Source organism: Chelonus insularis, unplaced genomic scaffold, assembly GCF_013357705.1.
Source record: "Chelonus insularis isolate UGA/USDA-ARS -01 unplaced genomic scaffold, ASM1335770v1 contig_70_pilon, whole genome shotgun sequence".
NCBI lineage: Eukaryota > Metazoa > Arthropoda > Insecta > Hymenoptera > Braconidae > Chelonus > Chelonus insularis.
Genome location: NW_023276716.1, coordinates 340354 through 366706, shown reverse-complemented (window position 1 = coordinate 366706; position 26353 = coordinate 340354). Strand labels below are relative to the sequence as shown.

General features: G+C 30.0%; 3 protein-coding genes across 4 annotated transcripts; 1 reads left to right on the top strand and 2 right to left on the bottom strand.

The window, feature by feature from the left end:
- Window positions 1-623: 623 nt before the first annotated feature.
- On the bottom strand, window positions 624-5878 carry Shark (SH2 ankyrin repeat kinase). Its single transcript, XM_035089908.1, has 11 exons — window positions 5542-5878; window positions 5289-5426; window positions 4762-5114; window positions 4137-4221; window positions 3863-4021; window positions 3580-3785; window positions 3296-3460; window positions 2769-2967; window positions 2439-2686; window positions 1953-2357; window positions 624-1858 (listed from the first exon to the last, which is right to left on the bottom strand). Exons 1-11 carry the CDS (start codon window positions 5615-5617, stop codon window positions 1661-1663), a joined length of 2232 nt encoding a protein of 743 aa, XP_034945799.1. The 5' UTR covers window positions 5618-5878; the 3' UTR covers window positions 624-1660.
- LOC118070982 (uncharacterized) lies at window positions 5863-14656 on the top strand. The gene is made up of 6 exons (XM_035089907.1): window positions 5863-6206; window positions 7403-7448; window positions 8000-8230; window positions 9027-11856; window positions 12152-12386; window positions 13047-14656. Exons 1-6 carry the CDS (start codon window positions 6135-6137, stop codon window positions 13053-13055), a joined length of 3423 nt encoding a protein of 1140 aa, XP_034945798.1. The 5' UTR covers window positions 5863-6134; the 3' UTR covers window positions 13056-14656.
- Window positions 14657-18930: 4274 nt separating this feature from the next.
- On the bottom strand, window positions 18931-24909 carry LOC118070969 (serine/threonine-protein phosphatase 4 regulatory subunit 4-like). 2 transcript variants are annotated; one of them, XM_035089881.1, is made up of 12 exons: window positions 24647-24909; window positions 23858-24108; window positions 23532-23605; window positions 23341-23447; window positions 22435-23101; window positions 22183-22341; window positions 21924-22106; window positions 21404-21850; window positions 21106-21326; window positions 20944-21020; window positions 20832-20874; window positions 18931-20732 (listed from the first exon to the last, which is right to left on the bottom strand). In XM_035089881.1, exons 1-12 carry the CDS (start codon window positions 24700-24702, stop codon window positions 19034-19036), a joined length of 3984 nt encoding a protein of 1327 aa, XP_034945772.1. In that variant the 5' UTR covers window positions 24703-24909; the 3' UTR covers window positions 18931-19033. The 2 variants fall into 2 exon arrangements, with proteins under 2 accessions (XP_034945772.1, XP_034945773.1); XM_035089882.1 differs by having other exon boundaries at window positions 18931-20225; window positions 24647-24908.
- Window positions 24910-26353: the final 1444 nt, after the last annotated feature.

The window sequence follows — 26353 nt, the reverse complement described above, 5'->3', positions numbered from 1 at the left end:
AATACGCGATTATGTCTAGTGTAAATTTATAAATTGTTTGTAAGTTCATACATATTTGGCTAATTGATTATTGTATTGTATATTGAAAAATACATTCATACAAACATTACAAAATGATGCAAAGGGTCGGAAATGTACATAGAGTTAAATTACTTTATTTATTGTTTATTACGCGATACTATAAATCGAAAAGTTGAAATATATTTATAATCATTGGGTAATACCCTATGAAGAGAGTAAAAAGATACAAATAAAATTACAAATTTGGCATTGTTAATGTTTAAAGTAATTAATACATTAACTATTATTAATATTTATGTTAAGAAGTTTGAAAAATAGTATAATTTGAAACACATTGCATTTTGTATTTGGCACGAAAGGAAATAGAGCTTTTAATATTTAACATGAACAATTTTTTATTTTTTTTTTAAACCTTATCAATCGATATCGATTTTAATAAAATTTATTTAAAAATAACAAACATGATTTTCAAAATTGTTATAAGACGAGTGGATTTTCAAAAAATTTTTTAATCCTTAAATATATAAATATTTATCTTCTTTATCCTGTATATAATTTGTACATAGAAGAATGATATATATTATAGTGGTATCTACATTTTTTATATATTTGCCATGGTCATATAAATCATTGAACTATCATAATATTTAAGAAATTCACTCATTCAAAAAGCTTTCTTCTTAAAATGCAAATAAAAAAACTTTTTATAAGCTTACAATATTTTTTAATAAGTTACGATTTTTACAATTGTCCTTTAAGTTTATGTTTTTTAGACTTTTTTTTCTTATTGCAACAAAGATGAAAAAATAGAAGAAAAATATAGAATTATATGGAACTTTTTTACAAAACAAAATCAACTATAGTGATAAAAACCGTTTCTTGAGATAAAGTGAGATAATTATTCGAAGAAATTCCATACATGTCGATTATTAAAAGTAATATGACCAATGGCCTTAGACTAATTAATTTTATCGTTAATCGATAGTTTATGCATATGGAAGTATGAGGTATTACGAATACAAATGATTTAAAACATAATCAGAAACTGATAATTATACTTTTTGTGTATTTTGTTATCATATGTATTTAATAAATGCATTATCTATGATTTTTTTTTATGATAAACTGCGATTATAATGATAAAATAAATTTGTCACTCTCTTTTTCATTGTCTATTATTATTATTTACCGCACAAATCTATCATTCATGATAGTTATGTTGTTTATTTTGATATGTACACAAAAATTCGACAAATATGCGACGATTCTAATGGCACATAATATTGGCACCATTTTCCTATAACATCATTATTATAACTATTTCATTATTTATAATAAAATATAAAATTTGAATGCATTATAATTTTGGTATAAAAATAGTTAAAAATAGATTCAATTTACATTCAAAACTTTAACATTTATCCCACATTCATTTTATCAACAATTTGTCTTATAACATTATTCATATATTTATCCGAAATAGTTAGTCCTCATTTAAAAGAAAGATAATACATACGTATTCTTTAATTAAAATCACGAATTAAAATTTCTTAATAGTCGTATGATTGATAAAACATGCATTTTACTGTTTTATATTTAAAAGTGAAGTCATTTATACTGTAACGTTACATTTAGTTTATCAGCTGATATTCACGTTCGCAACGAGATCTTTTAAATTTTCATAATCAGGATCAGTACTGAAAAATTCAAATAATTCTGCAAATGTCGGACGATTATGAGGATGATAAGACCAACATTTTTGCATCATTTCAAAGATATGATCTGGACAATCTTCTGGCTTAGAAAGACGTTCGCCTGTTTCAATCAGCTTAATGACCTAATAAGTAATGTTTAATATTAATATATCAATTATTCATACATCCATTTCCATAGTGATTACATAAAGTAATATCAAAAATTAAAATACTTACATCTACTCCTCGACGATTTCCATAAGGCTGTTCTCCGTATGAATACATTTCCCATAAAGTAACTCCGAAGCTCCAGACGTCACTAGCTTGCGAAAATGTCCCAAAGTTATAAGATTCAGGAGCATACCATTTAATAGGCCATTTTCCACCTTGAGTGGCTTTGTAATAATCGTTAGAACCAAAAGTCCTTGATAAACCAAAGTCACTTATTTTAGCTTGATGTCGAGAAGCTAATAAAATATTTCTAGCAGCTAAATCTCGGTGAACGAGTCTCAATTCTTCAAGGTACTTCATTCCACAAGCAATTTGTGACGCCCATATTTTCAACTCACAATTTGGATTGATTCTATCAGGAAACTCGAGGAGGTATGCTAGCATTGATCCCAATCGCACGAGCTCTTGAACCTACAGCAATGAAAATAAAATTTATGACTTTATTTTATTAGTAATTTTTCACGGTATCCGTGATGGGCGTTAGAAAATTACCATCAACATAGGGGGTCCTTCGGAAAAGCCAATTAATTTAACGATGCAGTGATGGTTTAAATTCATCATAAGTTGAGCTTCACGAAGGAATTCTTCTCTCGTAACATTATTATGTGAATCCCGCAGAGTTTTTATTGCTACCGTCTCAGTCTTACCGGATGGAGTTTCGTATTCACCCTCGTACACTGCACCGAATTCTCCCTCTCCAAGAACTTCTCGAAGAATTAAATTTTCCCCCGGAATAAAATCTACAAATATGTAAAATAAATTATCTCTATTGAAGTTGATTCAATGTATGGTAATTTTATTTTAAATTTATATTTGTATTACCGTGAACATGGGAAACAGTCGCCGTTGAATTTGTATTGCTATCTACAGAAGGCCGTAGAGGTGGTACGATATTCATTTTTGGTTTAATATCCATTTGAAAAGAAATATTTTGAAAATATGATTGAGATGGTATTTCTGTTCTGGGCTGTGCTATTGGTTTTTTTGTAAGAGTGTCTTTATTTCTTTTAGTCAATGTATTCTAAAAATGAAAATTTTTTTATAAATTCTTTTATCACACTTATTTTTTTTGCAAATAATTGTATATGATTATTTTAAAAATAATGTATTATCCATTATCGCAATAATAGTCATTTTTATCAGGATTATGTAGACATGCTAGTAATGTTGAATTAAACCGGTTAATTTTTTTAAAATAGGTACGATAAAAAATTTAAAAGCAGATGTGTATCGTTTTGATTTATCGTGACAGTACTACGGCTGTATCAATCGATAGAAAATGTGAAATAATTCTTGAAAGACTAATATTTACAAAAGTCAGTCGAACAATAATGGACAATAATACTTACACCGTTGAAAATGGAGGGAGGCATTTCGGGGACAGGTGGTCTTGGCTTTGGAGGAATTGCATGAACAAGAGGGCCACGTAATCCATCTGGCATCGATCGATAGTGCTCTATGATGTGCTCCAATGAATCAAGGTACGGCCCATTATCAATAAATAAGTATTTGTCCTGCAATAAAAATATCAAGTTTTTTTATTACAATTGTATTTCCATTTAAAGTTTAACAACTAAGTTCGACCAAAATATATCATTGGTTTTTTTTTCAACAATTAAAGACAAAAGTTAACCTTTTTTTGAATCTGAAAATGAAAATCTCGACCATGATACATAGCTGTAAGAACATAATTTCCTGGCCTGCGATCGCTAAATCGGACTAAAAAGCTTCCGTCTTTATCTCCATTTTCATGCAAAAGTGCTACAGCTTCAGGACGACTTAAAGTTCCATGATACCAGTCTGAACTTTTTTCTTTTGACGCTGGAGTCTTATAATTACCTGGATTAAAAATAGATAATTAATTATCAAAAGTTTTCTCATGAAAAATTTACGATGAAGAATAAAAAATACTTTACTTAGTAATTCTATGCATTCATGATGACCATTTCTTTTGGCAAGATCAAGTGGCACTTCATCGTCTATTGTCCTAGGATTAACTGGTGCATTCATCGACAACAGTGCAAGTATTACTTCCTTATGACCCGCAGCAGCTGCTTCATGAAGGGGTACCATACCTTTAGAATAATTAATTAAATTTTAATTAACTCTAGAAGTTATAAATATTGTTGTAATCTAATTTATGATATTTCCTTTTTTTTATTTATCTAACTTTGTACATCAAATTATTACCCGTGTCTGTGTGCCTCGCCTGGACATTTGCTCCGCCTCGAACAAGAATTCTGACGGTATTGGGTAAGTTACTTTGGCATGCATACTACAATAAATAACATCAAAACATACAAGAGTTATTTACAGGTTTTTAAAAGAAACATAAATTGTAAGTTCAAAAGGGAGAAAAGAATGATAATATTGAAATTGTGGTATTCATTATTACCTTGTCGATTCCGAACGCTGCTTGAGAAATAGTTGAAATATTTTAAAAAAAGGTTCAATACTTATACAAAAGTATATTAATCGGAACTAATGTATTCAAATTATTGTATATAAAAGTATAAAAAATAAGTCAATTCAGTCCTACATTTTTTTATATCTTTCAAAATTTAGTAATAATTTTTTTTAATAAATATTTTAATTTTTATAAGATATTTTTAAGCTGTGGTTTCACAAGATTTCTTGACGTTTATTTAATAAAAAAATATAGCTTATTTTCATATTACCACAAAGAAAAAAAAATGTATAAAAAAGTAGGGAAACACTCATTAGAAGAAAGACATTCAGAACATTGATTTATTTTTTGACTCATTTCACTTCCTACTTCCGTAGAGAATTAAAAATAACAACAACAAAAACTTACGTGGAGAGGGGTATATCCTGCTGAATCACGACAATTTACACTAGCTTTACTATCAATAAGTTTTCTTAAAATATCATCAGTTCCATCCTTGGCCGCTAAATGTACTGCAGTCTGTCCAAGTTCATTTTTAGCGTCTAGACTACGATATCCACATTTAAGGAGCTCCGAAACAATAGTATAATTTCCTTCTCCAGTAGCTCGATGTAAAAGATTTGTTCTACCATGTCTTCGTGTATCAGGAGGTGGAGGATCACCTTTACAACTATTTCCTAGCTTTACTTCCAATCCATACTTGTCTCTTCGATAATGCTCTATTAATGTTTCCAGTCCATGAAGAGGTGGAGTATTATCTTCTGCAGATTGAAGATGAATTTTTGAAATAAAGCAAAATAAACTTTTAATTATATGGCAATCTTTTTTCTTTATTACTGTCAATTTTTGAAGTTTAATGGCTTAGGAATATGTAGCTTTTAGAGTTGGAAAATAGAAAAGTGTAGTCATTAAATATTATATTGACTATTTCTTACCTATACAAAAAAAAGCATCCTCTTTGTGTTTTCTAATTTGATAGTGAATGACCTCTTGATCGTATAAAACAGACAAAACATAATCACCAATTGAGGTGCTACTTTCTCTCACTAAGAATGTTCCATCTTTATTATTGCCTAAATAAAAGTTTATAATATTATAATTTTGAACATTTCATCGTGTCAACACATTTTGGAGTAATCAGTCAATGCATATGATAGAAAAAACATTTAATATATCTGAAGTTTTTACCATTATTCAGTAGAAACTCAGCACCTTCACGAGACAATTTACCATGAAACCAGCAGACGTCATTCTCCGAATTCATTGTTATTGATTAAAACAATTGTCAACAATATGTTATAAGTAAATAATAGCAATTATTGATCATTTCGTTTTCGAAATGTCAAAACAGAAAATTTTAATGACAATTACAATAAAAATAATCTATGAGTCGAGTTTTAAGACCCTGAAAAGTCAAAACACTTTTACCACCACTAAAAAATGAAATATTTTCACGACCTATGTTTTTATGTTGGGATTGTGGTGGCACTGAAAACGCAGTCTCGCTCCGAAAGCCGAGGGATAGGAGTGAGGGTAGAGAGAAACTTGAACTGCTTCAGTCGATTAGAATAGTAGAGTAAGTTAAGATGGATGCTACAAATCTAAAAGATTGGAGTATGAATTTCGCCGCGTGATTGACAAGTTGTATTGAAGAAACATCACTAAAAACGTTGTGGAGCATTAATAAAATAGTATTTTATGAGTGATGTAAAATATAAAGAATGAAATTACCAGTGTTAAATGTGCGTTAGTTATGAGTAAAACATCTGCCAGCGAGATAAATGCTGTCTACTACAATGGTGGATAACAATTGTATTATCGAGGGAAATGTCAAATTTCGCGATGGCAAAAAAGTAAGTGTATTTTCTTGCTGATTTTCGAAGCAAAAATTTATGCATATGTTATGTGTACATTGCAATATCGCAATAACACAATAATCTTTATAGGAAGTCATTGACACTTCCTTTCGATAATAATTTTCGCTGCGTATCTTTACTTAGTGTATGTATAATAATGATCATAATAAAAAGTAAAGCCGGCTGCGTCGCTGTGGTTCGCGCGGGCAGATGCGTGATATTTTCTTTCTTCAGATCCAATTCACACTTTCCGCATTGCCCTTGTGGACATTCTTATTGTCCAATGAGACGGTAAAGATTTATATGTCCTGGAAAAAAGACTTGTAGTTGTAGGGTGTTCCGGACAATTTAGTGTATATTCGAAATATCGATTTTTTTTAATTGCCCTGTTTCTCGAAGCAATAAGGATGTCCCTAAAACCCATGACAATTGATCAAAAATATGCCATCTTTTAGCACATCATATTTAACGACTCCAAAATTATTATAAAAGATTATTTCGTTGTATTAATGTACATTTTTTATCACATAAAAATTTTTTGTTTTGACTCGTTATGAATTGTAGAAAATATTTGCGAATTTTGTATTTAAGAAATTTGCATTTTATTCCATTAAAAAACTAAAACAGCCTTTTCTTATTGTTCTCTTTTGCTTGGTAATTTTTTTAGTTTGTAATTTATTGCCCTGCTTTACTACTCAAAGGAATGAATAAATTCCTGAAAGCTTTATACACACAAAAAACCGACTTAAAAATAATTATTAGGTTGCTACTCTTTGTAATTTTCTAGTATACACTTCAATAGAAATTTTTTAAAATGAATTATATTCACTAATAACAGTAAATAGACTATTTTTTAGCCAACAATCAAAAACAGAATACGTTGAGTTTAAAAATATTGTTTTAAAACAGTACCATTTAAAATAATTCATGTACAGAGATTTAATTAACTGTCACTATTATTATTATCATACTATATCAATTTTTTAACTGCAAATTAAAAAAAACTTTTTTAGCTTATAGAGAGTACTTATGATAAAGCTAACATAGTTTTTAATTCAATTACATCGATATATCAAAGTTGTTATTACTAATTAAAATGAATGTACTCCAAAGTATTTACCAGAGTTGTTCACAACAAATTCATCAAAAAAGCTGTTTGAATAATAAATTAATAATGGAATTTTTATTTTCAGTGGAAATCTCGGTGGTGTGTTATGCGGAAATTGTCGCCAGTTGCAGGTAACGTAACAAAAATATTTTTTTTCATGTTGAAAAAAATATTATCCTTGTGTTTTTTTCCCACACCCGTACATGAGATCAATTATAGAGCATTCGAGTTAATAACTTATTCTTAGACAGCTAAAGAGCTGTCAGTTTTTATTGCGGGGAGGATGTGGATTGAAAGGGATTTCTCGTCGCTTCATTTAGAAGCCACTAAAACTAACTTAACGAGTAGGAAACGTCTATTTTCAAACTAAAAAGACCTAAGGCTTTACCCTTCAAATTCTCTATAAGTTATCAGCGTGACAAAAATCCCTGCTTGAATCTTTTTAGACACATCTGTTGATGTAGTGGGGTATATTTGAATACGATGAGAAAAAAAACTAAAGAAACACATCTGTTGTATTTTACTAACTACATGGTTTCTTATAGCACCCATTCATGCCAAAATGGACTCTCGTCTTACACGAGTTAACGACATGCACCCTAAAAAATTCTCTACTTACCATTTTTCTTGCGTCTCAATATCGCAAAACCATGTTTCTTGAGATTTTTCTTTATCATTTCAGACTGTTTACACCTGCAACTTTATGGAGACAGCAAAGATAGGTATAAACAAGGCCAGACCAAAGCGTCTTTGAGTTTACAACATTTTTTAGGAATAGAAAGTGGCTTTACTCTTGATAAAGAGTCGAATACTATCGCGATTATTTGCCAAGACTTGATAGTCGTGCTTGCTTTTGATACAAGAGAACGCTTGATACAGTGGCAGGTGAAGATTTCAAGTAATTTAGGAGAAGGTAAGATATATAATTAAATGTAAAATTCTGCTCTGAAGCGAAAAAGAAGATAAGTTTATAAATTGTTTAGACTGTTTCATCTAGATATTGACTTGGTATATTGAGTTATACTGGTAGATATATATCTATAATTTTGTTCATGGTTTCAATAATGAAATTTATTAGATTTTGTTCGTTATTAAAGTTGTGTCTATTATCTTATCAATGTATTACGGCATAATTATCGTGATTAATAGTAAATATTATTTTATTATTGTTATCATCCAGTAAACTTCAAGCTAAAATTTTGAGAAAATATTATTTGCACGTTCATTTGGGTTATATTTGAAATATGTTTAAAATTACTTGAGAACAAAAGTTACTTATTTTTAAAATCTTAGATCGCACGAGTGCGATAAAGGATAAAGTTATATCGATGCAAATTTCATTATTTGCATGAAAAAGTCAGGTCAAGAATTTTTCCGATTTAAATAAAGTTTGATCATTTCTATTGAAAAACCTTGTACTAATTTAAATGGCAAATAGTGTGTGAAATGAGCGTTAACTCTAATGAAACAAAAAAAGAAATATCGTATTGTTGAAAAATTTCGAACCACTTTAAAAGTATCGATTTCAATTTTTATTTAGAACATATCGTTTTAAAATAACCACAACGTGACAAAGATATAGCTGTTGAGATCTAGTGTGAACTTCTTTTGATTTAGCCCCTTTTTCCGCTTCAGAATACGAGAATTTATTATTACTCCTAGAAAAAAAAATAAATGGATTTTTAAAAGGCAATATTTTTTCTTTTCAGACCAACAATTTTTAATCATAATATCATCGGCACCATCAAAAGCAAAAGTTGCGAATGGTCCAGCACATTTGCACATTCAAGATCGACGATTTTGTCTCACAGTTGGTGTACCGCCTCGGCTTGTTGGCGTTTGGGAAATTGCCCATCTACGACGTTATGGAGTAGTGGAGGGGAGATTTTGCTTCGAAGGTGGGTCGAGATGTGGTCGAGGGGAAGGGTTGCATGTGCTTATAACAGATCAGGGCGACGATATCGTTAAGACGCTCCAGCTGGCAGCTGAGGGGAAGTTGGCGACACGAAAGAGGCCATTGGGGCGCGAGCTATCAGCGCAGGACAGCCCACGACGTCAATTCATTAGATCTGATACTAGAGCTAGTGATTTTTTCCCCTCAACTGTTTCCTATACTACTACCACTACTTACAAAGAACAATTTGAGAGCTGTAAAACTGAGACTTCGCCTTGCTGGTCTTCAACCGAAAGCAGACATCACACGGAATTAGATGGTGATTACAGTTGCCGTGAAACGAGTTCTGTTACAGAGCTAACAGATCAACAGACAGAATGGAGAAATGGCTCACTTCCACGACAAAATACGTCTGGCTTAGAAAGATGTTCCAGCTGCATCAGTAAATTGGGAGCAATATCGAAAAATCCTAGTGGAAATACAACAACCACTCTGAGTTCAACATCTGGCAATCATCTCAATAATCCAGGTTGCCATTTGCAGCAGCCACGCGCCTTCGACAGATTATCGTTATCGTCATACAGCAGTTCCAGTCACGATAGCGATTATTCCGGCTCACAAAATGCAGATTCAAGTGTCTGTGTTCTATCAAAAACGTCACCGGTTAAAGAGCAACCAGATCAACAACAACAACAACAACAGCAGCAACCACAACAACAACTGCAAATTCAGCAAACAGCGCAACCGCAGCAACAACAGAAATCATTATCACCTAGTCCTACTACACTGCCACCAAGACCGCAGAAACCGTCCACTGCCATAATGAAGACAAAGAAGCCACCTATGCCCTTGCCTAATGAACAAATTTGTACGTGCAAGTCTAAAAATGCAGTTACACGTGTCAAGTCGAGCCCTTATGAAAATTATGATATTCCAAAAACAATTTTAGCTCATCACATGTCGCTAGAACCACCTACTAATCAAGGTGATCAATATTATGATACTCCTCGTAAGATAAAAGAGTGTCTTGCACTCCCAAAAAATTATCCAAATTACGATACACCACATACTCCACAAGCTGTTATGTTACAACAGTGTGGATGCCCGGCAAAAATGTCAGCTCTATCGCCAAGGTCTTTGGGATGTCCCTGTCACAATGTTATGAGTTGGGCTGGTTTTGTTTTGCCTTATTGCCGACGAGGAGCTGGCATTGAGCCCACTGGCGTTGCCGTTCATCCCGTGAAATTATCAGGAGAAGGAAAAATGCCAGTTGTGAATGCAAATGGTGAACTAGCAATTTATCCAAGTGGCAGCAAAGAGTTTGGAAATAATCATCTGGGCAGTTGTGCTATAAAAAATGAGAACGACTATTTGTCAAAGTCTACAACGAATAACTACGAAAATGTGGAACCAGTTATCGACACGCAACCAGAATCAAAACGAGCCAATTATGTTAATATCGACTTTACCGAATCTCTTGAACACTATGAGAATAGTAGAGATCTTATCACGAGGATGGGTATTTCTCAGGAAGAGATGGAGGAAATTGCAGACGGGTTGAAAGACAGGAATAATGAGGAGGATAATAGTGAGCAAGAAGTCGACAAGGTATGTAATAAATGCGGTCATGTAAAAGACAATGCAACCAACTATCTGCAGATGGATCCAGATAAGCAGTTAAAGAAACCATTTCCGGGGTACTTGCCGATGCAGCCTGCTCATAATGCTTGCTCAAAGGAAGTTATCTCGCGTATTTGCGGTGGAACTAAGAGCTCCAGCAACCCTACGCTCTTTGGTAGCTCTTCATTGATTGAAGGAAACAGAAAGCGTTCGGATTCTGAATTACGAATTCCCGGATCCGCGATGTTATCAAGTCCCTACCTTAGACGCCGTTTAATCGATCCATCACACAGTATTGACGGTACTGCCAGTTTGGAAATGTTGTGGAGAAAACGCTCTTATTCAGCGGAATCTGCACATTACCTAGAGGATTCGAGTCCTGGTTTCTCATCTTCAAATGTGATTCACAAATGCTCGAGTGAAACGGATAAATCGTCTCTGATAAATAAAGATCAACCTATTCCATGCATCAATTCGGATCTCAAGGTGAATCGTGACTGTGATGAATCAAGTGGAGTCTCTCAACCGTTTTCAATAAAAATACGACGATCATCATCTGTGCCATCTAAAGCTGGGCACAATAGAGATTCATCAAGTAGCAACGACTCTGGAGTCTCTACTGGATCCCTTAGCCATCGAAATGCCGAATTCGTAGAATTTGAATATTCTTTAACACCTATTTCTTCTTCGAGAAAGCAAAATATCCTTACGATATGTCGTAAAAGTCCTCCACCAGTTTGCTATCATAGCAGCTTACCGAGAAAATCAAAATCTAGTGATCCACTACGAGAATTATCTTTTCAATTTCAAAAAATAAAGATACCAACTAAATCTTCTTCAGCGGAGGGCGATATACCAACATGTTTGCCCAAAAGTTCAAAAGGATTCAGTAGTCCAGGAGAAACATCTGGTACTCCGTATATTGACTCAAGGAGTACAAGTAGCGGCACTTCAGATATGTCTGATTATATTGAGACACTCTCGCTTTCATCACACTCTTCGTCTGATACGCCAGACAGTTTGAGGTAAATTATTTACTGAAAATATCTATCTACTTTCATTAACTCTTTTCATTTATTCAATTACTCAATTTATGAGGTATAAATTATTTAGTTTTCTCATTACCAGCATGTTTATCATGCAAAAAAACATAGAAAGTTAAAACAAAAATTTTATTCGAAAATAAAAAACTTTTTTATCAAACATAAAACATTAAATTGTTAAGCTAATAAAAGAATAATGTACACTCTGAGCGGAAGTATTAATCTTAGCAATAATCTTTTAATGATCGTTTCCTAAAATGTTTTTTATCTCTTCTAGATTGGGAGGCAGAGCAGTAACAACTACTTTACGTCCTCGTAGTGGAAAAGAGTATTACAAATTGGATCGTAGTATTTTAACAGAACAAGGACGAGCGACGACAACAACAACACCATCAAGCTACGCAAACATTACTCCAGTTTTAGAGAAAAGTGAGTCTCCATCACCTGGATATATGAGCAGTTCATCCTTTGAACAACCTCTACAAGCAAGAGAACATTTTCTTTTTCCTGAGGTAAATGTCTAGAAACTTTAATTTATATATATATATATATACATATATACTCTATTATTAGAACGGAAGACAGATGAATCCGCATTAGAAACAGCTAAGATATGCCGGTACGATGATTCAACACACCACACCAAGTGGCTTTTTATCAAACAGATTTATACCAACTTTATCATTTGATTATCACTTAATTGAATGTTTCCTTTAGTGGTAAAAATAATTAAGTTGTTTGTGCATAACTCGTGTTATTTCATTGTATAAAACAACTCATGTCAACTTAACTCTCCTTTTATTTCCGTTTTATCGTGTCATGTCATTTCAATCGATTTTCCTTGCGATAACTTGACTTAACTTGAATAGCAAACAGCAAAGTGAAGGTATATTAACATAATTCTTTCGTTTAAAATGCAATAGAAGTTAAATCGAATATAGCAGTGAAGAAAATAAATAGCAAATCATAATATTAAAATATGTACAATATTTTATTCACTATAACAATAACAATATGAATGATAATATCATGGAGATAAATATCAGAGTACACGAAAACTTATTTAAATTTGAATATCCTCTGAAAATCTGTCCTTAACATAATTCGTTTTTGCTTAAGATTAAATTAATGTCATCCTTATTAATTACGTGTCATCTGATTTACTATTCTAGGAAGCTTGAAACGAACGATAGCAAGTAAAAATAAAATACCAGTCTTTCTCACAATGAATAGAAGAATACTATGAATAGAAGATAGTGATGAACAACTGGGCAACCACGACTATTTATACTATACGCAGATGTCTGGTGATTACTGGCATATTTTTTGAAGCATCTATTTAACTTCCTGAGGTATGAAATTGTAATTGCTACAATATGAACAAAAGACATATTTCCGACTAATATTCATATGGAGTAATCAAGCAACTAATCACGATATTCTCTACAACTCTATTTAAATAGGCTCACTTATCAACTTTTTCTATACCGTTTTTTATATGGGTCTTCCTTTAATAGGAATTTTCGAGGTTTTTTTTGTAAAAAAATAAACAAACCTAGGGTCTTGCGTATAGTTGAAATACAGTCAATAATCAAATACTTCCTACAACGACTAAGAGAATTATTTCTAAAATACGCTCAATAATGAAATTTATAATAGTAAATATAATATGAATCCTGCCCTAGAGTTTAAAAATGTATGTATGTATTTACTACTTTGGACTACATTGTTTTTAAATATTTTTTATCTTCACGAGTATACTTTTTATATGGAAAAAAAAAGAATATAAAATATTATAATAATTCGAAAATATACTTAAAGAACATTTAGTTTAAATGATTAAGCTATTCAATAAATTGATAAAAAATAAATTCTGAGTTATAAACTCACAGGGTTCACGTACTTAACGTTTTAAATAAGACAAAATCAATAATAGCCTCTAGTGACTTTATTTTATGAGAAAAAAGGTAATATTATTAAATGAAAAATGTCGTAATTTTCAAACAAACGAAAGTAGCATGAAATTTGCTGACTCGGTAACAAAAAAAAAATTAATTGAGCTTCAAAAATATGCATTAAATGCATTCATAAATCAATGCTGTTGTTAATTAATATCTGTTCCGAGTTATGAGCTAAAAAAAGCTTCAATCTATAGCCCTATACAATCACATATGATAGCGATATCAAATAATTAAATTATAATATATATTATTATAAAAAAAAACTTAATCATAAAAAGCAACGAAATCTTTATAAATATCGCAGCAATGTACCGTGGCATTATCTCATTCCTATTGAATGCATTTTTATTTTGTTAGAAAGCTATTGCTTTCAGTGTTTTTTATTTATTATAATTATTTATTAGATTTTGAAATAAGTTGTACTTGATGTTATTTCATTAAAAGTATGGTATAAATGTTTCTTACGTACTATTCACAACAAACTTCCTATGCCAAAGGCGTAGTATAATGAGTTTTTATCATTAGCATTTTTTTATATACTTATACTTGAATGTACATTTTATAGAGGTATTTTACATAAATTTTTTATTTATTTTAATGCTTCCCTATTGCTTCTGTAATTGCCTAAAGTGAATTGAACTAACTGTATACAAACAGCTGGAGTTGCTGTCAATGTATACATATCAAAACGCAATAATGAGTGAGTAGATAAGTAATGGATAGAGAAAATATTGCATTTATATTTACCTAAAATTTTGTGCCGAAGTATATGTTTCGCATTGAGAAAAAAATTAATTATTAATAGTGAAAATATTTACTGAATCGCGAAAATAATCTATTCAATTATTCAATATTTACGTAAATATTCAATTATTTACACAAAATTGTTTATTTATGAATTCGTATATATTTATTAATTATTATTATTAATTAATAATAAAAATAAATATTTTTATCAAATAAAACAAAAATTAATGTCTTAATAATTAAATTTTTTTCTCCATGCGTAAAAAATATTTTTTGCTCATAAATCATTCTTGTTATCAAATGTTTATTCAATTGAATCAAATTTTCGGCTATATTAATGTCGAGAATGACAATAAGTTTAAATGAAAAAAATATCAAAGTTGTGAGCACAATTCAAATGAAACATCGAAATTTATTATTTTTCTTTTCCTATCAATTATAAATGATGATTTTTTTTTAATAATATTGTAACGTTATTCTATCAATCATAATTGATATTAAATAATGACAAGAAGAACAAAGCTTGAGAGCTTTTGCTTGATAAATTTTTTGAAATAAAATTCTATAATGTTTCACATCGATAATATACATATTGTATTATGTATTAACTTTATTATAATGATGCACAAGGATAAAAAAGATTTACATCATGTAACAAAGCAAAATTTGAATCGATTGTATGTAGAATTATTTTTATTTTTAGAGATGCACCGGTTGAGAAAATAAGTATTAAATTAGTATTACCACAAGACTGAGAATGGTATGGGCGTGATGAAGTTGTGAGTTAAAATACAGAAGTGTTGGAATTACGCTTTTTATTAAAACTATTTGTGTGCCGCGCAATGCCATTTTAACAGAAAAAAATAAGTTCAAGCTCGCCAGAAGGATGAAACAAAAGAATTAAAAAATGCAAAAATACGATAATAATATTCATACACAAATTTATTGTATGAAAAAAAAAATATTCATGATAAACGGGAACATTAAACTATATCTTTTAATTAATCTTTTAATTGGCATGCGGCATAAAATGTATAAGCAATTTTGCACAAGAGCCTTTTAATTAATGAATTCTCGTAATGCGTGATGCGTTATGATTCGTGTGGTATGGATGAAATAAGATCCATAGCACGATCAAGTGCCACGTAAATATATTTCAGGTACATGGTATGAAAAAATATTATAACTTAATACTTTAAGATAAAATTGGTGGATGAAACTGTACTTACCCATCTGAGTGGATTCTAAACAAATCCTATGAACCTATTAGATTTTATTATTATATTTAAGACGTAGTTGTGAAGTAGAAATTCACATTAGTCTCAAAAACACTATATCACCCATAATTGTACTTAAAAAAAATATATATATATATATATAAATATAAATATTTAATATTATATTTAATATTGATTAGATTCCCAATGAGAAAATGTAATATTTATCAATTTCATTTTCAAAAAACATGAGTTGATATATAATGGAATAAAATTCCGCTCAATTTAGTTAATTAACAGGCCTATATATGTATACTATATTTCATAACATAATTAAGTACTTGATAATTGATAATGATAGATTGGGAATCATTTTTTTTTTAATTTAAACATGCTAGTCAAGTATTAAGTACTATCGTAGCTATGATATATTTTTATTGCAAATGAATTAAATTAATAAGTAGCTCTATAAAGCCAGATATGCGAGGAAAATATGCCAATAAATATCATTCTTGTAAATTTGATGGTATTTGTAATTTCAATCATCCACTTGAATGTAATTAATAAAATAATTTGTGAAGGAATACTTAAATTAAAAAAACAACCCAGGTAAAGTGAAAAAAATAAGTTAATAAATGAATATGAATTAACTGCTGATCAAATGAATCACAGCTTTTCAATGTTAGTTTGAATAATGTACCAGTGAATTCGACAATCGCAGAGTTTGGAATTAATCAAAATGATAATCAGCAATGATAAATGATAATTTTAAAAGTCGAATCATATGGAGAAGAGTATTCAATTATGTATACTGGCTATTTACAATGAACCATATCTAAGATTTGATTAAGTATACTAAATATAAATGAATCAAAGTGAAAAAAGTCCAGTTTACGTAGAATTTATGTACATAGTCGTGAAAATGTAGTAGTTACACTTTTAAAACATATTTTTTTCTCGTTATTATAAGGGATTGATGCCAACAAATACTTTTTCATAGGTGTATATAAAACAGGTGCATAAATGGTTGAAAAATTCTGAATGATACTATCGGAATAATGATAGTCTTACTAACTTTATTTCATGCAAAATATGTCACGAGAAACGATTGTGCGAACATAATTTTTTAAAGTACCTTTTTTCCTACGAATTGTCACATTATTTATTTACCATTATTTGCACGATCGTTTCTTGACATTTGCTCATAATAACTTGTATTAAATTATGCGAAAAAGTGATTACCTAACTACCTAGAAGAATTCTAAATATAGAATTCATGAATTGATTTCATTGACAGTCGCATTTTTTTGCGATTTAAAAAATATTATCAAAAAAAAATAATTACTCTCAAAACAAAACCATAAAAATTTATTGATCTCCATGTATTGCTGAAAAATTTTCAATAGTATGTATCAATAGTTAAATGAATTTTTTGTATGAAACAACGATAAACAGATAGCATTATTATTCCAGAGTCAAAGAAAAGGATAAACAACTTCAAGTGGATAATTATTTTAATGATGCATTAATGTAAGGATAGGAAATCATAAAAAATATGTAGCGACTGAGATTTTTAAGTTATTAAAAAAGTAGAAAAATAAAATGATTTTAAAAAATTTTCTCCACTTTATTCCATTTAAACCTTACTTCAAAAAAAATCTCATTATATAATGATATTTATGTTGAAAGAAATATATTTATTATTTTTTAATTTATAAAATTTTTTTTTCATTAAATGGTAATTGGTAAAATAATTAGTAAACAACTGATAATTATCACAGATGTATTTTGGAACAAATACTAGAATGGACACATAATTTTCTATCTCATAATAATGGAATAATTAAATAAAATATTATAATTGTAAGGAATTAGAGTATATAGGGTATTATATACAATAAACAGTAATTATTGTAATAAAACATGATAATTCATGTTTTCATTAGAATTAACAATGAAATATAATTATCAATCTATACAGTAACATTTTTTGTCTCTTTAGTACTTAGTGTATATATATAATATTTTCTTCTGGCACATATGTCAGTTTTGAACATGAAAGATCTATACAAAAATAAATAATATTTTTTTAAGCAGATCCGGACGTTTATCTAATAAATATCTTCTGATTCTTTTTAATCTTCATATTTTAAGTCTGTCATATACTGGACATAATCTTGACACTTTTTTCTATCCTATACCCGATCTTTTTTTTTGCTTCTGTAATCGAGAGTATTCACAAACATGAGAATTATATAAATTCTTATTGAATTTCATTTAATTGATAAAATGCTATATTATTGTTAAAAATAGAGGCACGCTAAATAATTGATAGCCTAATTAAAATAATATTTAGCTGTTGAAAATTTCAACTAAACATTATGCCAAGTTAACTTAAGTTTTTTTTTATATGTTTGGCATAAACTCCCTTAGCATTTAAATTTTTATAAAATAACGCCTTAGAATTTCTTCTCACTGGAAAAAATATTTTCCTTTTCTTTGTACATGTTGATAAATTATCTGACTTATATTAATAAATATAATATCTATTAAAAAGATTTTTTATACTGACTTTAACGATTCAGCATCTTCGAAATATACATTTTCATCAAATATTAACAAGATTATTAATGCACGTGCAACGTCAATATAACGCTTATAAATTATATAAACAATATTGTTACAATTAATTGAAAAGTTCCTACGAAAGTAAAAATATTTGATTTTAAAATGACAAAAATAATTATGTAAATGATGAAAAAAATGCTTAAGTTCAATGAAAAATGTAAATGATCTAATACATACAGACTAGTGTCTATTTCTATATAATTCAATACTGTTATTCTTGCAAATTGTTGCTTATTTTACGTCATTGTTGTTTGTCATCTAGTAATAAACTACAGCACTTTTTTAATTAAGTCCAAATTCAAGCCTATTGCTGATGTCTAATATACATTTTTTCAAAGATCATAATAAAAGTTAGTTGATTTATGTAATCATTTAAAAAAAGTTTCGCTGTAATTGATAATCAATCAATAATGTTCATATAACGAACATTAATTCATTTAATCTTAATCATAAGTACTATTCCATTTTTTAATTATCGAAATAAATTAATTAAAATTCAGCGTCTTAAAATAAATGAATTGATTTCATCCTCATTAAAAATATTGCGAGAGATTTTTTTCAACTATGTCATGATAATAATTAAAAATTTATCAGAAAAAGTATCAACTACATATTTTTTTTAGCATGTGGATTCCAAACAGGTAATTTGCTCATCCAATCCTGTAAATACTCTCCTTTGGTGGCATATGTTGGACCAACGTCTGCGAATTTTGAACACAGATTATCAAATTCTTTCGAACTCACCTTTCTTTCGTTACCAGGCAACTTATTGATCCAATCTTTTGTATAGTCTTCCTTTTTTAAATTAGATAATTCACGGCTTGTGAATTTTTTATAACCATGCATATTAGTTTCATCATCACTAGAATGATCACTAGAACAGCTTACATTTGGTTCAGAATATTTTGTAGGCTGATGATCTGCTTCAAAGCTTAATTGTGGTCCCCATCTTATTGGACTGGATGCTCTAGTTACTGGAGCTGTTCGACTTCCAGAAGCTATTATTGATTTTCTTAGCGGAATTTTACTGGTACCTTGATTATGGTTTACATCCAAAGTAAAGTTTCTTTTTAGTGTATTCATACGATTAACTGGAGCATAGTCAGTAACCTCTACACTGTGTCGTTTGAAGTTTTGCTTACTGTATCTACTGAATATAGGCCCTTCATTATCGTACGATGTCATCCCTGTTTTAAGACATTTTTTAAATTTATCATTTACATCTCGATCTGAGGCATATGACGATCTCTTTGCTTTATCATCTAACACTTTACTTTGGCAAGATTCCGAATTTGAACGTGCTTTTGTTTGTATGACTGAATATCTTTTATCCTTTGAATTAATTCTCATCTGGACTTTAGAATCAGAGTCTGAAACGTAATTTGTATATCTATTTACTTCTCGATCCATCGTAAACGATGATCTTTTTGACTTATCATCCAGTCCTTGACTTTGAGATGTTTCTGAATTTGAATGAGATTTAGGTGGCATTACAGAGTACCTTTTATCCTTCAAGTTATCTCTCATTTGAACTTTAGAAGCAAATCGTGAATCAAAATTTCCAGAGAGTCTATTACTTTTCTGATCAACACTAGTTAATCTTTGCTTTAATGGTGTATAAACGATTTTGTTGCTTTTATCAAATTTATTATTAATACGTGTATTTCGATAAATAATATCCTGTAAGTTAGGTATTTTTGATGTACTTTGTGATGATGACAATTGTGCAGGAATTCTGACTCCAGTATCAACAAGAAATTCGTCATCCAAAAGAGTAACGGGTATTTCAGGCATGGAACTAAAAGCCCAACAAGAATTATAGTGAGCGGCATTTGTTACTGCACGTAGAGCAGCAAAATTGGGAGAGTTAGTATCATCATATACAGATTCTCTTGAAGGAGAAGGCGAAAAATAATTATGAATATGCTCATACCTAGATTCTTTAGAATGTGTTAGTAGATGTAATGGACTTGCTCGTGAGTGAAAATCAAAATAATTATGTTTCAAAAAGGAATGAAACGTTTTCTTACATTCAAGATTATCACAAGAACAGCTGCCAGTTAAATTTAGTCTGTTAGATTCAGTTTCTAAAGTACTAGGATTTGGATAAACAAAACTTGGAGTATTACTACACCCGCATGACATGTTAGAAACAAAATCATCACCGTCGTCGATATTTGTATTAGTAGAGTTGTAAGAAGAGTTAGTAGATTCTGGCTGATCAATTTTTTCCCATAGTTGTGTTAGTAGCATTCGGTTAGATGTTAGTCTTACCCAACTCGAAGTTAAATTATCACTAGACGTACTAAAATCATAAAGACAATAGCTCGCTTTTTGTTCAAAGGTACCATTATTATTAAGCTAATTGATTTTTAATTATAAAATATTTTAATAACATTCTTACCTAGATTTGGAAGGATCGAAACTTTGAGAAAACCCAGTGGTTTCTGAAATAAGTACAATCATTAGTATTCTGTTGAGTGTTCTTATTAATTGGACCGGAAAATACCACTCACGTCTTGTCGCCTTAAATGAGCTCTCCGTTACTGACTCCGTAACACCTGTTTGTTTTGCTTTCTGTGTCGTTGATAACCTGAAAAAATTAGAGCAAAATCCTAGCTCAGCTCTGATTACTCTATTTATAGAGTTATACAATAAATAAAAATTATTATTCTTACGATGACTTTGATGGGCCTTCGATAATTGTACTTTGTTTACTACCATAGGAAGATGTTCCGTCACTAACATTTGTTCGACCTGAGGTTAATAATCCTTTTTCAATGGTCATAGCTAATTGCCCGATTGGTGATGATTTTCCTCCTGTTATTGCTTCCAATTCTTTTTCCTCTTCAAACTTTCTTAGGTCTTCGAGATCTTGTTTACTCATTTTTGCCGATGACTTAATTTTAATTAATAAAAAAGAATTTAATTAAATATGAAAAACAATTGAAAATGTGTTTGAAATACAATACTCACTGTTTGACCTTCATGCCGAACATCAATTTTATCTAATTCCCGAATAGTATTAGTAAGTGCAAAAATAACGTCATGATCTTTTTCATTGTTCATTAAATTACGGATAGTTGATTCAAAAGATGATAAAAGCTTTCTATCGGAAGGCAATCGAAGGTAGGACTTAAGCGTAGGCAACAGCGTTACTAATTTAAACCTAATATTAGCTATGAGATCGTCTGACAAGCTTAATACAATTGAATAAAAATGCTCTTTAAAATAATTGGAAGAAAATATTGCCATGGCTTCAACCATCATATGAAGAAATAACATCCTCACGTAACTACTTTGGTTTCTAGCAAAATCTGTGTATATTCTATTTCGAATTGAATTTCTCTGTTGAGGTTTCAAATTATAACGAGTAAATACAAGAATTAATCTGCCAGCGGCTAAACGAACTGGTATGGGTTTCTGAAATAAAAATTTATTGGATAATAAATTCAACTTGATGCATTTTTATCATAGAAACATTGAATTATCTTACGGTAGTCAGAGCTCTTTTAAATGCCACAGGCACAAAGTTGGTGTAGATATATTCACTCGAAAAAAGTTTCGGTAAAATTTCTAATTGCTCTAACATCGATTTTGATGACCTCCAATTATTGCTAGTAAATATTTCATTCTCACATTTCAATAATGCTGCTCCTAATTCTGCTATCAATAAGTCCTATAGGAATGAGAATAATTTAATATACCTGAGTGATAGCAAATTTTCAATAAATGTAAACAATAAATGTACTTACTTCATGCTCTGTTTCAGTGGTCTTATTACTCTGTATTATAAGTTCAATTGTTTGCGCAATATGTGGAATTAAACCTTGTAAAATTTTATTCTTATGATCTAATAATTTCATAAAATCCTTTTTAATTAAATGGCATTTTGGTCCGAGGAGTTTTGCAACCTTTAAAAGAAATAGAATTAATGGTTATACATAAAACAATTATTTTTTTATTGAGAAAACTTTCAATAAGTTCAAATGAGAATAAAGATTTACCTCATGAATACCACAAGCAATTGCACGTTTCACAGAAAGTGAATCATGTGCAAGAGCAGAAAATGTTGATAACAATATGTCAACATCTTCTGGTGTTGATGATGCAAAAAGAAAAAACATCGCAGGAATATTAAAAGCACACAGCCTCCGACATTCTAGGTATTGCTTACACAATTCCAAATCAAAATCCACCGAAATTTCTTGTTCAGCAAAGCTATTTTTTTTTGCTGTTGTAATATGTTTTGATATTCCTATTTGTGCTAATTGTTGAAAATATTTTAAAAACCATGTCTTTTCTGATGCTGTCAGACATTTTTCTAATCCAATGACGATTTTTCCAAACTCTTCGGCAATGATACGTGTTACGCTATCAAAAGCTTGTAAAGAATTCTCGCATAATTTTTTAAAAAGTGGTGAAATTGCACTCTTTAGTACATTAGCTTGAAAATGAGGTAGAAGATGAACTATTGTCTGTACAGAGGCTTGCCTTACAATGGCTTCTTCGTCGTTTGCTAATTCAATAATTAACGAAAGTAACAAAGATTTTACTAACTCAGGACCTAAGCCTTCAGCTACAAAATGCAGTTGTAAACATATACAAGCTCTTACATCACTATTTTCATCTTGACAAAGTGAATGGACTGTAGGCAGTACATCCTTTTTTATCCTGTAATTAAATACATTATTTATTAAATATTTATATATTGAAATAAAAATCGCAATATTATGTCTACTGTCAGCAAAAATATATGAATATTACTTTAATCAACTGCTCTTAAATAATGAAAATAATATGAGTTTATAAAAACAACTTTATTGAAATTTAATACTCAATATTATCATGTTATCTGATGATTATTTTTATATTCTTCGATTATGTCAGCAGAAATTTAAAAAAAGTCTTACATTTGAGAATCGAATCTCGTACAGATCCTTCCTAATAACTTGCAACAAACTATTCGAGACTCGACAGGCTGTGACAACTGTCCTTTACTTATAGCCACCGGCAGAATCTATGAATGAATCGATCAACAGCTTGTGTATTTGTTGATTTAAAAACAATAATATTATATGAATGAATAGACATGTATTTTTACTTTACGCGCAACAACATCAATTGGTAGTAAATCGATCACGTCAGGTAAGGTCTCCAGCCATGTATGAGCTACAACTAAAAATATAAAATCATTGTCAAGATGTCAAAGTTATAAAGATTGAATCGATAAACAACTTTTGCACTTTTACTTAAAAACATTGACTCAAGTTGTTTTTTTTTCTTTTTGGAGTTTGGAGTAATTTTGCCTGAAAATCTCTGAAAGATTATTTAAGACACTAAGTAGGACAAATTTCAAAAAAAAAGAGTGATAAAGTGCAAACTTATTTACCAATTCATGTGTATTAAAATAGATAAAACTATGTTTACTCTGATCCTTGTGATTGAGAAGACTTAGAATTTTTTGTAGGAATGTTTGTGTGAAAACCGAATCACTGACGAGTCTTTGTTCTAATATTGTTTTGAAAGTAGAGGAAGCAGCAACATGAAATTCTGTTGATGCTGAAGGCAAAGTCTCCTGCATCATGGGTATTAATCTTTGAATACATGCTTGTGGATCTTCAGCTAGTAAAGTTGGTAATGTTTGAATCACACTCAACCGCTGTATCTCATCACCTTTCCTGTAACATTCATTCATAATAATTATTATCAAATTCACTTACTGGAGTGATTGCTTTGAAGATTAAATCATTAATCACATTTTCATCTAATGAGAATATTATCTGACATGGAAGTATTTTGTAAACAGATAAAAGTAATATGAATGATGCATGGAACGTGTCATTTTATTAAGCATATACCTGACCTTATTTACTTTTATATAAAGTATATCTTAGCAGATAAATCAATTTGGTTTACCTGACAATTTACCTATCAAATTACACAAATAAAGTATTGAATAATTAAGTTATTTAAATGTAAAATCAAAACAAACATAACTTGATGTTATTTTATAATGTAAAATGAAGTATAAAGAGTCCAAATTCTTAGGATATAATTAGTGTTTCCTCAACGACGTGCAGTTGAAGATGAGACTCTCAAATTGTTGGGTCGTTATTTTTAGCACATAGGACGTGCTGTAAACTCTACATCGTTTCTCATCGATTGCATCTTTAGGGATATACTGCTGCATTAAAATAACTATTCAAAGATACTTACGCATCTGATATGTCATCAAATAGAGCTTCGCCTCCTTTTTGCCACATTTTTCTCATTCATCGTATTGCACAGTTGCGAGTTAATTGACTTGATGAACCCACCAGTAACAACTTCATAAGCATTTTCTAAGTGTAGCTTTTTATTAAAGCAATTGAAATAGACTAACCACAAAGCAATCACATATCTAAAATCATCTATTACATCTACTTTCGTGCACTGCTGGCACGATCTGGTCGCGCGATACTATTGCCTCATACTATACGAAGTGCCTACGAAGATTACCGAGAGTTGACGGACCTCCACCGTAGCTTTACCTGCTACTGCTTCGACCAATTGAACGAGAGATCCAACAGCGCGACAAATTTAAATTCTTACTTGGAAGTTGCTTATGACTCATCATGACTAATCTACGTACCATTTCGTTACGTAAATCTTGGACCTTGGATGAACAATCAAAGCAAATTACATTTATTTCAAAGGCTCATTCATACCAATAGCGTTAGTTATTTGTTTAATAAAATTGCACATGGCAGAGAACATTTGTATGTTTAATCAAATGGTGAATTATCGCTATTAAATTTGTATTTCATTTGCTATTATATTAACTAAGATGAAACAATAATATGATGATGTACAAATGGCTTTCAAAATAATATTACTATTTAGATAAAAAATTGTCATTTTATCATCAAAAATATATATTACATTTTTATCAATTTATTAATATACTCCAAAAGTAGTTCAAGGTAGCTGATAGTTATTAATTATTTTGATTCGAGTCTTAATTATTGATACAAGGATCTTTTTTATTACTTACGTTAAAAGATGTAAAGCTCGTTCAATAGGTTTTTGTTCTAAATGACTATCTAAAGTGTGTCTACGTAATTGTTCTTCAGTCTGAAAAATTACATTTTTCAAATTATAGTTAATTTTTTTTTACTAAATAGAGAATTTTAGTTTTCAAGGATTATTTACACGCAATCCATGAACACTTGGTCTATCTAACTGGAGGTCTTCGAAGTCTTCAATTTCCATGATTCAGGTAAATTTATGATCTTTATTTGACAGCTTATTTTTCATTACAACCTTATTATTATTCAGCTACTGGAAGATTTTCGTTATGTGTCTTACTTCATATCTCTAGTGTTTACGCATACTTGAGTTCTTTATTTTTATGAAGTCAATTAAATGTAATTGGTGGTGTTGGAAAACCTAATGATTTATCAATATTAACAATAGAATTATTAAAACAAAGCTATTATTAATACAAAAAGAATTTACTGACAATTAAAATAAAATTATTAAACTTTCTAATTCTTACTAAAATTTTCTAAATTTCTAACTTCATGACTTTTTCAAAAAAATGCAATAAAACTACGGTCACTGATTTAACGCCCAAATTTCCCAACTTTCCACGTTGGAACCTTTGCCCTACCATCCACCATAGTACCTAATGCACACCATGCACTAATATAAATATGATCATCATTCTTCACTAGTCAGATCAGTTACAATTCTTCCTTCGACAAGTCTATACTAAATCTCTGTTAAAAATTATCTTCCTTTAAACCTATATCCAATATTAAATAACGAATAATATTAGTTAGAATACAATTGTTTTGTAAATTGAAAATTATTTAAATAAATCTCGTTGGAATACAACAGTGGTTTGATGGGTACTTGAAAAAATAAGACGAGTTTTGAAAT